General features: G+C 41.6%; 1 protein-coding gene across 3 annotated transcripts in view; it reads left to right on the forward strand.

The window, feature by feature from the left end:
* The window catches only part of ERCC6 (ERCC excision repair 6, chromatin remodeling factor), a 71571-nt gene extending 58619 nt beyond the window's left edge, over window positions 1-12952 (forward strand). For 2 of the 3 annotated variants that reach the window (XM_081561476.1, XM_081561492.1), the window contains exons 13-21: window positions 2498-2713; window positions 3175-3285; window positions 3667-3786; window positions 4337-4431; window positions 4801-4946; window positions 5032-5733; window positions 7581-7785; window positions 8407-8485; window positions 9750-10908. In XM_081561476.1, the coding sequence (XP_081417602.1) occupies window positions 2498-2713; window positions 3175-3285; window positions 3667-3786; window positions 4337-4431; window positions 4801-4946; window positions 5032-5733; window positions 7581-7785; window positions 8407-8485; window positions 9750-10172 (2097 nt within the window). In that variant the 3' untranslated portion in view covers window positions 10173-10908. Of the gene's footprint in view, window positions 1-2497; window positions 2714-3174; window positions 3286-3666; window positions 3787-4336; window positions 4432-4800; window positions 4947-5031; window positions 5734-7580; window positions 7786-8406; window positions 8486-9749; window positions 10909-12646 lie in introns of those variants that run through there. The other variant, XM_081561484.1, reaches the window with a different exon arrangement.
* The last annotated feature ends 747 nt before the right edge of the window (window positions 12953-13699 follow it).

Genomic DNA, 13699 nt, shown 5'->3' on the forward strand with positions numbered 1-13699 from the left:
TCCTCGTTGGAGGCACAGCTGAGGAGCAGGGGACACTCTGAAATTCACTGTCCTGCCCCTACATGGAGGCAAATGGAGATGAATATAGGTGACAAGGCTGCCTGTGTCCCATAATATCTACATGTTTTTTCTTCCAGATCAAGTCATTTTTGTTCTTTTAACCATCTCCTAAAGTTTATTTCATCTATCATTGGCATCTGTAAGGGGTTTCTAAACCATTCACATTTATTCATCTCTCCTGTATCTCCCCTGACTTATCTTCACATGCCTCCAAGTTGTGAAGCCTTAGGTGGGTAGGATCAGCATTGTCCAGCAGATAGAGAATACAAGCCATGTGTGTGATTTTAAATTTTCTAATGGTCACATTAAAAAAAGGTGAAAAGCATGACAGGTGCATTCAGCTTTAATAATATATTTTATTTAACCTGACATATCTAAAATGTCATTTTAGTGTGTAATCAAAAATTTTAAATTACTGAGATAGTTTACTCTTCTTTTTTTGTACTGAGTCTTTAGAATTGGGTATTTTACATTGGTAGCACATCTTAGTTTGGACTTGCCACACTTCACGTGCTCAGTGGCCACACGTGGCTTGTGACTGCTGTGTTGGACAGCAGAGATCTCAAGGAAGAAAGAGCAGTTACAGATGACTCTGGGGAGTGCTGATGGTGTTCCTGCTTTGTTCAGATCGTGTGTTATTTATTTAACTGTTGACTAGTTAGAATAACCATACTCTTTGATTGTTGCTCAATTTGTGGTTTATCTTTTCCACTTGAGCTTTTATACTGGTGAGTGTGACTTGAGTCATGGGCTGAAAGCTGTGTGCCTCTTTGCTTGTGGGTGACCAGGTGGGCTCTCTCACTCTGGGGCTCCTAAGCCCTCTACCTTGTGAACCATCCCACCAGTGTTTCCATCTGTGTATTTTCCATGCAGCATGTTTTCTGATATGCTAATGTAAAAGTCAGTGGAACTTCAACCTCTGACTCACATAGTAAACTATAGAACTTCTAGTGAGGTACTTAGGAGTGTAATACTTAAATGCATTTGCTAAGTTACATGGCAGATTTCCCTAAATTTTAGTCATTCAGTTCAGTTCAGTCGCTCAGTCGTGTCCGACTCTTTGCGACCCCATGGACCACAGCACACCAGGCCTCCCTGTCCATCACCAACTTCTGGAGTCTACCCAGACTCACGTCCTTTGAGTTGGTGATGCCATCCAACCATCTCATCCTCTGTCCTCCCCTTCTTCTCCTGCCTTCAATCTTTCCCATCATCAGGGTCTTTTCAAATGAGTCAGCTCTTTGCATCAGGTGGCCAAAGTATTGGAGCTTCAGCTTCAATATCAGTCCTTCCAGTGAACACCCGGGACTGACTTCCTTTAGGATGGACTGGTTGGATCTCCTTGCAGTCCAAGGGACTCTCAAGAGTCTTTTCCAGCACCACAGTACAAAAACGTCAATTCTTCAGTGCTCAGCTTTCTTTATAGTCCAACTCTCACATCCATACATGACTACTGGAAAAACCATAGCCTTGACTAGACGGACCTTTGTTGACAAAGTAATGTCTCTGCTTTTTAATATGCTGTCTAGGTTGGTCATAACTTTCCTTCCGAGGAGTAAGCGTCTTTTAATTTCATGGCTGCAGTCACCATCTGCAGTGATTTTAGAGCCCCCCAAAATAGAGTCAGCCACTGTTTCCACTGTTTCCCCATCCATTTGCCATGAAGTGATGGGGCCAGATGCCATGGTCTTAGTTTTCTGAATGTTGAGCTTTAAGCCAACTTTTCCACTCTCCTCTTTCACTTTTATCAAGAGGCTCTTGATTCCAGCTTGTGCTTCATTCAGTCCAGTGTTTCTCATGATGTACTCTGCATATAACTTAAATAAACAGGGTGACAGTATACAGCCTTGATGTACTCCTTTTCCTATTTGGAACCACTCAATCATGTCCTACTCCTTGAGACCTCAATTGGACTGTAATCTGCCAGGCTCCTCTGTCCATGGAATTCTCCAGGCAAGAAACTAGAGTGAGTTGCTATTCCCTTCTCCAGGAGATCTTGCTATAACCCAGGGATTGAACCTCTCCTGCATTGCAGGCAAATTCTTTACTATCTGAGCCACCAGGGAAGCCCAGATTTCTCTTGAGAATGGGCATGATATTTCTTATTTATGCTTAAAATGTGAACCAGTTTTTTATATACTGTGAACCGCATACCTTTTTTTCTACAGGGAGAATCATCAGCAATTGAATATGACCCCAGTAGATATGTTTAGTCCAACAGAACTTTTTGTTTTTAGAGAACTTGCCCTGTCAGAGAAAGATGTGTAAAGGTTCTTCCCATTCCTAATATGCTGTGGTTGGGGAGAAAACTAAAAAGCTGATGAAAGATTACTTCTTAATCTGTGTTATGTATTGAACAGCCTCCTTCCTTTCCTTCTGGAGTGAATATTATTTTACATGGGGTGATCTGAGTGGATATAATTCTTTTGTACCATAGATTTTCTCTGGACTTGTAGCCCTAAGAAAAATCTGCAACCACCCTGATCTCTTTTCTGGAGGCCCCAAGAATCTTAAAGGCATTCCAGACGAGGAACTAGGGGAAGATCAGTTTGGATACTGGAAACGTTCTGGGAAAATGATAGTTGTTGAGTCCTTGCTGAAAATATGGCACAAGCAGGGCCAACGAGTGTTGCTGTTTTCTCAGTCCAGACAGGTGCGTATACAAGCCTTATACAAGAAGCAAGTTGGTTCTTTATGACTTATAACCAAAAATAAAAAAAATGGGATATGGTTTAAAATGATTCCAAAGGCAAATCCACTCACTGATACGGAAGTGGCAAGCTGCAAAGCTCTTCAGGAGATGGATCTTTCTCTAGAGTTGGTGCCCAGAAGTTGGCTTTTTTAAAAAGAGACCTTATTGCCATGTGATTTTGGGGTGTGGGTGAGTTTTGTCTGAACTCAGATGTCCTGCTTTTTGCAAAATTTGTACGAACAGTATGGAAATACCAAAAATACTCTTGTAGTAGTTTTATTTATCCACCTCGAACCAAGAAACTCGTTTTAATTTAAGCCTGTTGGGGAAAGGTGATCCTGTTTACATGAGTGTCGCATACTCACTGGAGGCGTACCTTTGATTTTTAAACTCTTACATCATCCACCTCTTCTCCCAAACAGATGTTGGACATCCTTGAAGTATTCCTCAGAGCCCAAAAGTATTCCTATCTCAAGATGGATGGCACCACGGCAATAGCTTCCAGACAACCACTGATTACAAGATACAATGAGGTAACAAGTGAACAGAACCATGAAGCCACATGGTGCCACTCTGCAGAGGGGACGGAAGGGGAGGTCTGCACCCACAGTGCCTACATCTGGGATTGGGCAACTGTTAACTAGATGCATTACTGGGTTAATGGGATGTGTGTATATGTTTAAACAAAGAATGTGTATTCCTTTTTAAAAATGCAGTTTTCAAACATTGATAATGTAATTGCTATGAAAAGCAGAAGCTGTGAGTTGGGATCTTGACTGATCAAAGGTCTCTACGGCATAACCCATTGCTTGTGCTGAATCCAGGCTTCCATGTGTAGAACATGTGAAGGCTGAGGTGAACAGCTGTAACTGACTTTCCGTGTGCATACTGAATGTCATATGTCTTACCTCTAGGACACATCCATATTTGTGTTTCTTCTGACCACTCGGGTGGGTGGCCTAGGAGTCAACCTGACGGGAGCAAACCGCGTCATCATCTACGATCCCGACTGGAACCCAAGCACAGACACACAGGTCTGTTTATTTCCTTAAAGGACTGTGTTGGTGACATACTGTCTGATGGCTTACACTCAGGAGCATCCCTCCATGCCATGTTAGCCTCAGCTTAGAGCTCACATCCTGGCTATGTCTTGTCTTCCGCTTGGAGGGAGAGTCTTCTCAGTTTATCCGTAGCATCCACACTAGACGTGAGTTAAGAGAGGACATGGGAGGAAACTGACACCGTTGTTTTTCAGGTAGAGCTGGCTTGGTCTGTTTTGTCGCCTGCCTGTTTGTCTTCCTTAACAGGCCTTGGGTGTATCTAGCCTCATTAGCCAAAGTTCTAATGTGGGGAGTGGAAGGAAGTGACTGGCTGTTAGTCAGTGTTTGTTGCTGAGAAGGGCCCTTGTTGAGCCGCATTTCTCTGCTGTATCCTGGCGAAGGAAATGGCAACCCACTCCAGTATTCTTGCCTGGAAAATCCCAGGGACAGAGGAGCCTGGTAAGCTACAGTCCATGGGGTCGCAAAGAGTCGGACACGACCGAGCGACTTCACTTTCTTTCTTTCCTTTTTTTCTCTGCTGTAGGCCCGGGAGCGAGCGTGGAGGATAGGCCAGAAGAAGCAGGTGACAGTGTACAGGCTTCTAACTGCAGGCACCATTGAAGAAAAGATTTACCACCGGTCAGTACACACAGCTGCACCCCTTGACCAGAAGCTGCTTTCCAGGCTGTGGGTGTGTAAGAGGGAGAGGCATGCCACCAGGTTTTGGAGCAGGGAATTTTTAAGAAGTATTACTTCATTACTTCAAGAAATCTTGCCGTCTCAGAGAAATAGTTGCTGTAATTTGAGAGATTTTTTTTTTTTTAATAATTTCTTGTTTTTTTCTTTCTCATTAAAATAAGCTTAGATGGCTTATTGTGTGTACTTTTTTTTTTTAATGTCTTTGAGCCTGATTGTTTTTAACCTTATTAACAAACTGTTGCTGTAAGTTTAGAATCCTGAGGTGCAGCCAAACATTGTTTCATACCAGTTTAATTTTTATCTTTTTAGACAAATCTTCAAGCAGTTTTTGACAAATAGAGTGCTAAAAGATCCAAAGCAAAGACGATTTTTCAAGTCCAATGACCTTTATGAGCTGTTTACTCTGAGTAGTCCTGATACATCCCAGAGCACTGAAACAAGTGCTATTTTCGCAGGTATTCCATGAAATAATTTAACTTAAAGTAATGAAATATGTAAGGATTATGCAGTATGACATTAGCATGTTTTTCTCTTTCATAGGAACTGGCTCAGATGTTCAGACACCCAAACGCCATTTAAAGAGAAGACTTCAACTGGCCTGTGGAACAGACCAGAATGTCCCAGTGGGCAAAAAGTTCCCTGATTGTAAGACATCTGCAAATGATGCCATGTCATCTGAAGAGATATCTACAGCATCAGGTACTGAAGTGAATGTAGTAACTTCTGACCAAGGCATTCCTTTGAATGATACCGTTCAGACACCTTATAGTCTAACCAGCAGTGAGAGGCTTGGAGAAGAGACAGATACAGTCTCCAGACCACGGGAGTCCTTAGCGATTCATGAAAACGGGGACAGTTCAGATTCTCCAAGAATCAGCAGAACGTGTGGGACATCTGGTGAGGAAAGCATCAATGAAAAGGAGAGTCTTTCTGATAAAAGAGAAAGCTGCCAGGTCCAGAGAGAACAGCCTCTTTGGGAGAATGAGCAAACGGAAAATAATTTTTATAAGCACAAGTCGAAAATGAAACATCACGTGGCAGAAGAGACCATGGAGAAACACCTGAGGCCGAATCAAAAGCCAAAGAGCTCTAAGCACCGCAGAGATGCCAAGTTTGAGGGAACTCGAATTCCACACCTGGTGAAGAAGAGGCAGTACCGGAGGCGAGACAGTGAAAACGAGAGCGAGGCCAAGGAACGTAGCCATGACGACTATGTCCTGGAAAAGCTTTTCAGAAAATCAGGTACTCCTTTTGCTGAACTTGCCACTAGAAATAGAACCGAGGGGCTGCTTCTGTGGGAGCAGGCATCCCTGACAGAGCGGAATGCGCACTCAACTGAAAGTATTTTTCCTTCTAGAAGTCAGATTTGAAGTGTTCCGACATTTTCAGAAATAATTTTATTTATTTATTTATTTATTTTTGGCTGTGCTGGGTCTTCCTTGCTGTGCAGGCTTTTCTCTAGCTGTAGTGAGCAGGGGCTACTCTCTAGTTGCGGTATGCAGGCTTCTCACTGTGGTGGCCTCTCTTGTTGAGGAACATAGGCTCTAGGGCGCACAGGCTTCAGTAGTTGCTGCTCGAGGGCTATAGAGCACAGGTTTGATAGTTATGGTGTATGGGCTTTGTTGCGCCAAGGCGTGTGAGATATTCCCAGATCAGGGATCGAACCTGTGTCTGTTGCATTAGCAGGCAGACTCTCTACCACTGAGCCACCAAGCGAGCCCTGTACTGACATTTTTAAAAATCATTTTCACCTCTCTTTCCTAGGAGAATTTGAACCTTGGGTGAGCAGTGGGACCTGACTTCTAACCATACGCAGGAGGGATGCAATGCTTAAGATAGATTTGTACCACCTGAACATTCATAGAATATTTCTCTGCATGCTCTATATATCTGATTTTCTAGCCACAGGAGAGTCAAGTGACAGATCATGGGGAGAGGAGGGGGCATGGCCAGAGGCAGGCACTCTGGAAGGAGGAAAGCTGATAGCTAATATCAAGGGAGAAAAATTAGGAAAGCAGATTTAACAGTTGCTCAGGACCCTGCAGGACAGGCCAGCCTGCACAGCTGAATCATCCCTGGGACTGTCTTGCTCAGGTCTCACAGATCATTGTGTTCCCAAGGTGACGGTCTTGAGTTACCAAAGGTCTCCAAATGGGTCTCTGTTCAGGAAAGCAGGCTTACGTACAATGCCTCAGAAGGAAAGCCTCTGGGCTTGGTGCTTTCTTGTAAGGTAGTTCATTAGTAACTTTCTCTGTTTTTTCCTACAGTTCCTGATCTGCTTTCTTAAGAAATTATCTATGTTATTTAATTTTCAAGTTTATTTGCATGGAATCATTTTTTTAAATTGACTATTTCAAGATAATTTCCCCCTTGTCATTTCCAATTTTTGTCTGTTTCCCTCCTCGTTCCTTGATCAGATTAAACCAGTAGATTGTTTTGTGTTTTTTTTTTTTTTTCAGTAAACCAGGAGTTTGATTAATTAATTAGATACATGATTGTTCTCTGCCTCTGTAATTTTTGCTTTTATCTTCAGTACTTTCTTCCTTTTTGTTTTTGTTGTTGTTTTAATGTTTTTGGTCCTAATTTTTAAAAACTGGCTTGGAATTCAGTTCACTTATTTTTGTTCTTTCATTTTTATTAATATAAATATTTAGGTCTATGAATTTTCCACCTAAGGCTGTATTGAATTCTTCTGGTGTGTAGTGTTTCTGTGATCATTACTTTTTAGAAATTATGTAATTTTTGTTTATACCTTTATATTTTCCCCCTTCATTAGAGGATACATTAGTAGAAGGTTTTAAAGTTTTCCAGATAGCAGGGAAGAGCTTGTGGAAGTGTGGAATTAAAGCATTATGCTTTGATGATACAATGCAGCGATAGTTGACAGTCCTTCCCTCATTGGGTAGAGTGCAGGTGAAGATCTGCAATGTTTGTAAAAGTTTGTGGGTCCTGGTGGTCATGCGTGAATAGCAGCCAAAAATATTCATGCTTTTTTTCTCCACCCACAACACACTAGCCTAGACAGAGGAAAACATGTGATTGTGTCCGAGCTGAAATAGCATGTTCACTGTTTCCTTTGCTCTTGCCAGTGGGCGTGCACAGCGTCATGAAGCATGATGCCATCATGGACGGAGCCAGTCCAGACTATGTCCTGGTGGAGGCAGAGGCCAACCGCGTGGCTCAGGATGCCCTCAAAGCACTGAGACTCTCTCGGCAGCGGTGTCTGGGAGCAGCATCTGGTGTTCCCACTTGGACTGGCCACAGAGGGCTCGCTGGTGCACCAGCAGGAAAAAAGTAAGAGATCGCCACCCTGACATGCTTGTGAGGAGGCCAAACTGGCCAGGCTGGGAATAAAATCAGGGCAGGTGGATACACTCCTGCTGTTTATCTGTAGGAGGAGAAAATCCCTCAGTGAGGGAGTGGGCCAGCCAGATGTGCATGACTTAGAGAAATACACTTACCATCTTACCTTGTTTGCTTTCATTCCTTCCTTTCCAGAGCTAATTTTTTGGGAAAAGGAGAACTCTCTTTTGCTTAAGAGGTGATGTTATAAAATAGTTATAGAATAACAATTAAACTTTAGTAAGATGATTAGCTATGTTTCAGCAATCAGTAATTACTCTGCTCTTCTAAACTAGTTTTCCTACCTAGAATTCGAGGGTAGTTTCCACTGTGACTTGAACAAGGCTATTGAGTGGTTCTTACGTTGGGATGCAGTAGTGATTTCCCAGAAAAATAAAGTATAGGAATCTAAGCGGGTAGAGCAGAAGCATCACAGCTATGAGAGAAAAACCATGCAGAAGAAAATTTCTCCAAGAAGAGTTTAGGTATTGGAGGCCTAAGGTATTGAAGGGCATTCTCATCTCTAAGTCACAAAGCAACATTTTATCAACTATGACTCTCTTCCTTACTTAGGAGCAGATTTGGTCAGAAAAGGAACTCCAGTTTCTCTGTGCAGGATCCTTCTTCAACATCTCCAAAGGAAAAATGCCAGGTAATCGGATAGACTTTCTGTTTTTCATTCACAAGATTTACTTGATTGAACTGCCATGGAAATCTCACTCAATTCCACATGTGAAGGACATCACTGGCATAATGATATCTACTATTTTTATTTCATGCACTTTCATGCATTTATGAAGCACTTTTGTGTGAATTTAAAAGGGCCAGCTAACTTCCTAGAAAAGACAAAGCCTTTAACCCAAGATCCATAGTAGAATCTCTGTTTTGTTCTCCAGAAGTTCACACAGGGTAGGTGATGTATGTTGCTGCCCATACTGCCTGCCCCACTCGGAGGTGAAGTGCTAGCTCGAGGGGCCACTGCTGTCTAGAATAAAGATCTAGAAAATCGCCTGAGTATTGTTTGTAATTTACAAGCTACCAGAGCATCACATGGAGAAGGCAATGGCACCCCACTCCAGTACTCTTGCCTAGAAAATCCCACGGACGGAGGAGCCTGGTAGGCTGCCGTCTGTGGGGTTGCAGAGTCGGACACGGCTGCAGTGACTTAGCAGCAGCAGAGCATCACCTCCGTCTCGCCCTGTCCTGCAAGCCCCTCAACGCCTTGAATGCCTCACTGAGAGTAAATAGTAGGCCATATTCTTATCATTTAATACTTTCTTTTTTTTTTCTGCTTAAGGGTTGTGTTATTTATGAAATTTGAAAACTCTGAGGTTCAGATTCCTACTTTTAGATTAATTTGAACACATTTAGGAGTAGAGAAACTTTTTTTGACTTCCCGTGTTACATTCTTTTAGCAGTAGGAATATGAAGAAAAGCTAGGTTTCTGTTGCTGTTCTGAGGAAACTCACATGAGGTGTAAAGTAGTGAAAGGTTAAAAGTGAAGGAAAAGAAGTACAGCTCTGATACTGCTCCTTATCCCATGGTGCCCAGATCAGAGAAACTTTGGGAGGAAGAACAGGAAAAGCCCGCAGAGCCTATACCTCCTGGAGACGGTTTTCCTAGAAGTCTTCTCTGGAAGCCTGGTGCTCCCTCCATACTCACCACTCAAGATGGTGACGAAGTAAATAGTGTAGTTTCGGGGTTTTTTTAGGAAATGTTCTCTAAGAGCAGGTGAATTTCTAGACACTGAATTCTCCTCCTTTCCCTTTGCGTCAGACAGCATCTCATTCTTCCCCCATCAGCCTCAGCACCCTGGGCACATGTGTTATCTTATGGCCCCTCAGAGCCTTTGGAGAAATAAGTGGGAGCATAAATAGGAGATTAAATATATCCATGCACTGGTCTTCTCTTTCCAGGACAGCACTGTAAAGAAGGATGGAAAAGATCATGTTTTGGAGCATTTTAGTGGAAAAGTTGAAGACGCAGAGTCTTCATCCAGGGCCCTCACTTCATCCTCACTGTTGGCTAAAATGAGAGCTAGAAACCACCTGATTTTGCCAGAGCGCTTAGAAAGTGAAAGTGGGCACCTCCCAGAAGCTGCTCCTCCGCTGCCCTGCAGCACAGAACACGATGACCTTCTGGTGGAAATGAGAAACTTCATTGCCTTTCAGGCCCAAGTTGATGGCCAGGCCAGCACCCGGGAGATACTGCAGGAGTTCGAGTCCAAGTTATCAGCATCACAGTCTTGTGTCTTTAGAGAACTCTTGAGAAGACTGTGCACTTTTCATAGAACTTCTGCTGGCGAAGGCATTTGGAAACTCAAGCCAGAATACTGCTGAGCCACATTACTTTCTGGACTTCTCATTGACTTTTTCTGGTGACAACATTAATTATCTAATTATCATAAGTTTGTCAGTGGAAGTTGGCTGTATTTTATGTTTACTTTGAATGATAGCTACCTCATAAACAAAACTTTAGGGAAGAAGAAATTCTTCTCCAAAACTTAAGTTTTAAAAGTACCTGGGTTGACTTTTTTTTTCCCCCAAAATAAATTATGTTATAAAATCAGGGACCTAACCGTTAATCCTTGGAACACACTTGTTCTTTTACCCAGAAGATGCTATCAGGGAACACATTACTTACTACTCATTTGAAATTTATAGATCAGAGCTTGCAACAATTCTCGTTATTGGTGCTAAAACCATGTCTTACATTCAGTTAGACCTGTTCAGATAATCAGTTCATCAGTAGCTATTAACAGTATAATTTTGGGTACCTTGTTTTTAAATGCTTAAACCAATCATTTGCCACTCAAAAAAGAGATCAGGTTTGTTACCTTTTGAATCCTGTCGATTGCCTTTAAACAATCTTCCATTAAGGTACTGTTAAATTGGCAAGTTTTTTATTTGTAAAGCATGGAATAGTTTGGTAATAAATCATGAAATGTGTATTTGCAGAATGTTATAGTTTCCTCAGTTTAAAGTTGCTTTATTTTAAGCAAAGGGCACCTTTTCCCTCCTACAGTGTTTTGGGTTTAGGAAAAGGATATGTGTTATCTTTAAAAAAAAAACAAAACTCAAAGTTAACCAAAAGTAAGTACAGATAAAACCACCAACACATACCCGTGCATGGAAACATCACTCCAGACCACACTTGGATATAACATCATCACCACATGGTGACCACCATTCCAGCCCTTTCTCTGCTTACATGCTGGAAGGGAACTTTGAACATTTTTTCCTTAACTCATTGTCTGCCTTTCTGAGAATGCTGGTAACTTTCTATAAGGCTTCACTGTTCTCTTTCTTCTGTCTGGTCATTTTCGTCTCTATTTTCCCTTTGCATTCACCATGACTCTGCTGTTTTAGAGGTTTGGTTTTCATCTGTGTCTGTTTCTGGTTGTTGTTTATGTGATTATAGAGTTCTGTTATGGTGTTGTTTCGATCCTTAGTTTGTTTTCTTACCCTTGTTTTTCTTTCCTTCTCACTGTTACTTTTATCATCTCAGCTCTGAAGTCTTGTTTTCTTACATTGACCAGATTTCGTAAGTGTCTTCTAGAACTGTCATGGTCCAGTTTGTTTGTTCCTTAGATTTGTTTTCTCTGGCTTGCTGTTTTCCCTCTGTCTGATTTTTCTGTATTGTGTTTGCCTTCCTCCCATCTAGCTCATACTGAAAGTGAGCAGCTGGGCGCGATCTCTTGTGTGCTCTTCTCTGCCACTCAAAGAGGAGGGCTCTGGGTTTCAGAGTCAAGGAGAGGCTCTACTGGGCCACGTGAAGCTTTTGATTGAAGACTTGAATTTTACTTATGTTTTCTGAGATTTTGTTAAATAGCTTGGTCCGCGAGTCCCTCCCTTTAGACAGGAGATGTCGTAGTCAGAGTCATAATTCCCAGCAGGATTTTCTGCTTCTTTTTCTGGATTCTGGCTTGTTCATTTCATTCCATTTTTAGAGTGGTTCATTATTAGAGGAGGAAGATCCTATCATCTTCATTCTGCCATCATTGTCTAGAAATAATAGACTTTTAAACGGGTCAGTACATCCTAGACTTGACTACTTGGCTCAGAAGGGAGTCAAAATTCATGAATTTTGTTTCTGGGAAGTTCCTTTTTTTTTTTTCATTTTTGTTATCTTTAACTTGTAAGAAAATTGCATCCCTCTTGTTCTCAGATTAAAGTACTGATGCTCTTCACGAGTATGAAGTGCTTGGGCATCATACCTCTATTGTCTGAAATCTAAAGTCTACTGAGCGAGGGAAGTTGTAGCCTTCTCTTCAAGTAGAAAATGCTGGCAAAAGTTATGATGCAGTCACAGTGCGATGGTCTTCACTCCCAGCCTGTCTCAGCCCTACCACCAGCTGAGACCCTGGGTAGTCACTGCCTGGCCTGTGTCTCAGTGTGGACATTGGTAAACTTTGTCATCATGCCTCTGGGTGAAGATACTTAGAGGAAGATGCTCCAACTATAGTTTCAACAACATAGAATAACTTATTCATTTAGATGAAAAATAATTTTTGGACCTTTTAATCTTTGTACAATGTAAATAGATTTAATGTATTTAACATGTTATATTGGTATTAAGCTACAATAAAGGATTTTAAAATTTTGTGAAATGTGAAAAATTTCATAGTTAAAACATGATCACTGTTTAAAATATTTCAAGCAATACTCTGCCTCCCACCCTTCTTGCTCCTGTTCCAGAGATAAGTACTATATTTGGTGTGTATTCTTCCAAGCTGTTTTCCATGCCTTTGCAGATACATGTGGCAGCAACTGCTGCTATAATGTCCGTTTTTCCCTTCTCCTTTCCTGCCAAGACTCCTGCTTTTTACCTGGACACTAAGGCTGCTCACTCAACACTCTGCTAAATGGTTAATTGTGGCCACGTGACAGGCAGCGGGATGTGAAGAGAATGTCCAGACTACGCCCTGAAATAAGGAATTGGGTATCCACTTTGCTCAACATTCCCATCTCATGCTGGCCAACATGCCTGTGGGAGCTTAAGCAGTGACACAAGAGGGTCAGAGTTGTGTGCTGAGGATGGAGATTCTGGCTTGCCAGTCTCAAACTGCTTCCTTTTCACCTGTTACTTAAGAGCAAAATAAATTCCTGACTTGTTTAAACCACTGTCTTTTGGAGTCTCTTTGTTACAGCAGCTTGTTTTGTTTTACATGTGATTTACAAAAATGCGATTATTATCATTGTTATTTAACACCTAACTTCTCATTTAACATATGCTAGACACCTTTTCATTTTTCTAAGTATAATTCTACCTTCATGGAATCGCTGGACTTAAAATTAGGTGGATTTTTAAATTTAATGGATGTTGTGGAACTACCTCCTTCATTTCACACCCCACAAAAGGACCATTTCTCTACGCTCTTGCCAACAGTAGCCCATGTTAGTCTCAGGAGTTTGTTTTCCTAGCTAGTGTTGTGGTTGAAAATACCTTGTTTTAACTTGAATTTTTCTGATTACTTATAAAAGAAACATTTCCACTTGTAGATCCTCCTTTACAAGTTGCCTGTTCATGTTATGTTTACCTAGTTTTACTATAGGTCCTTTTCTGTCTTAGAGATATGTCTAAAACAGAAAGGCCATTGTTCCTACTATTATTGAATAGTCCAATCTTTTCTCCAACCTTTTGAAAAATGCCAGATTTATCATATGCTCACTTGTCTGTTTGTGGACAGTGGATCTAGATTCTGTTCCTGTGACCGCACACCTCACTGTCTGACTTGGTACAGTGTTGTGCTATCTATAGGCCGGTTTCCTTTCCGTCTCCCCCACCGCCGTTGTCTTATTCTTGTGCATTTTCTGTTTCAGGTGAAACTTAGAATCAGTTTATTAAGTTCCACTAAAATTGTGTT

Source organism: Giraffa tippelskirchi, chromosome 2 (genome assembly GCF_054371585.1).
Source record: "Giraffa tippelskirchi isolate mGirTip1 chromosome 2, T2T-mGirTip1v1.2.pri, whole genome shotgun sequence".
NCBI lineage: Eukaryota > Metazoa > Chordata > Mammalia > Artiodactyla > Giraffidae > Giraffa > Giraffa tippelskirchi.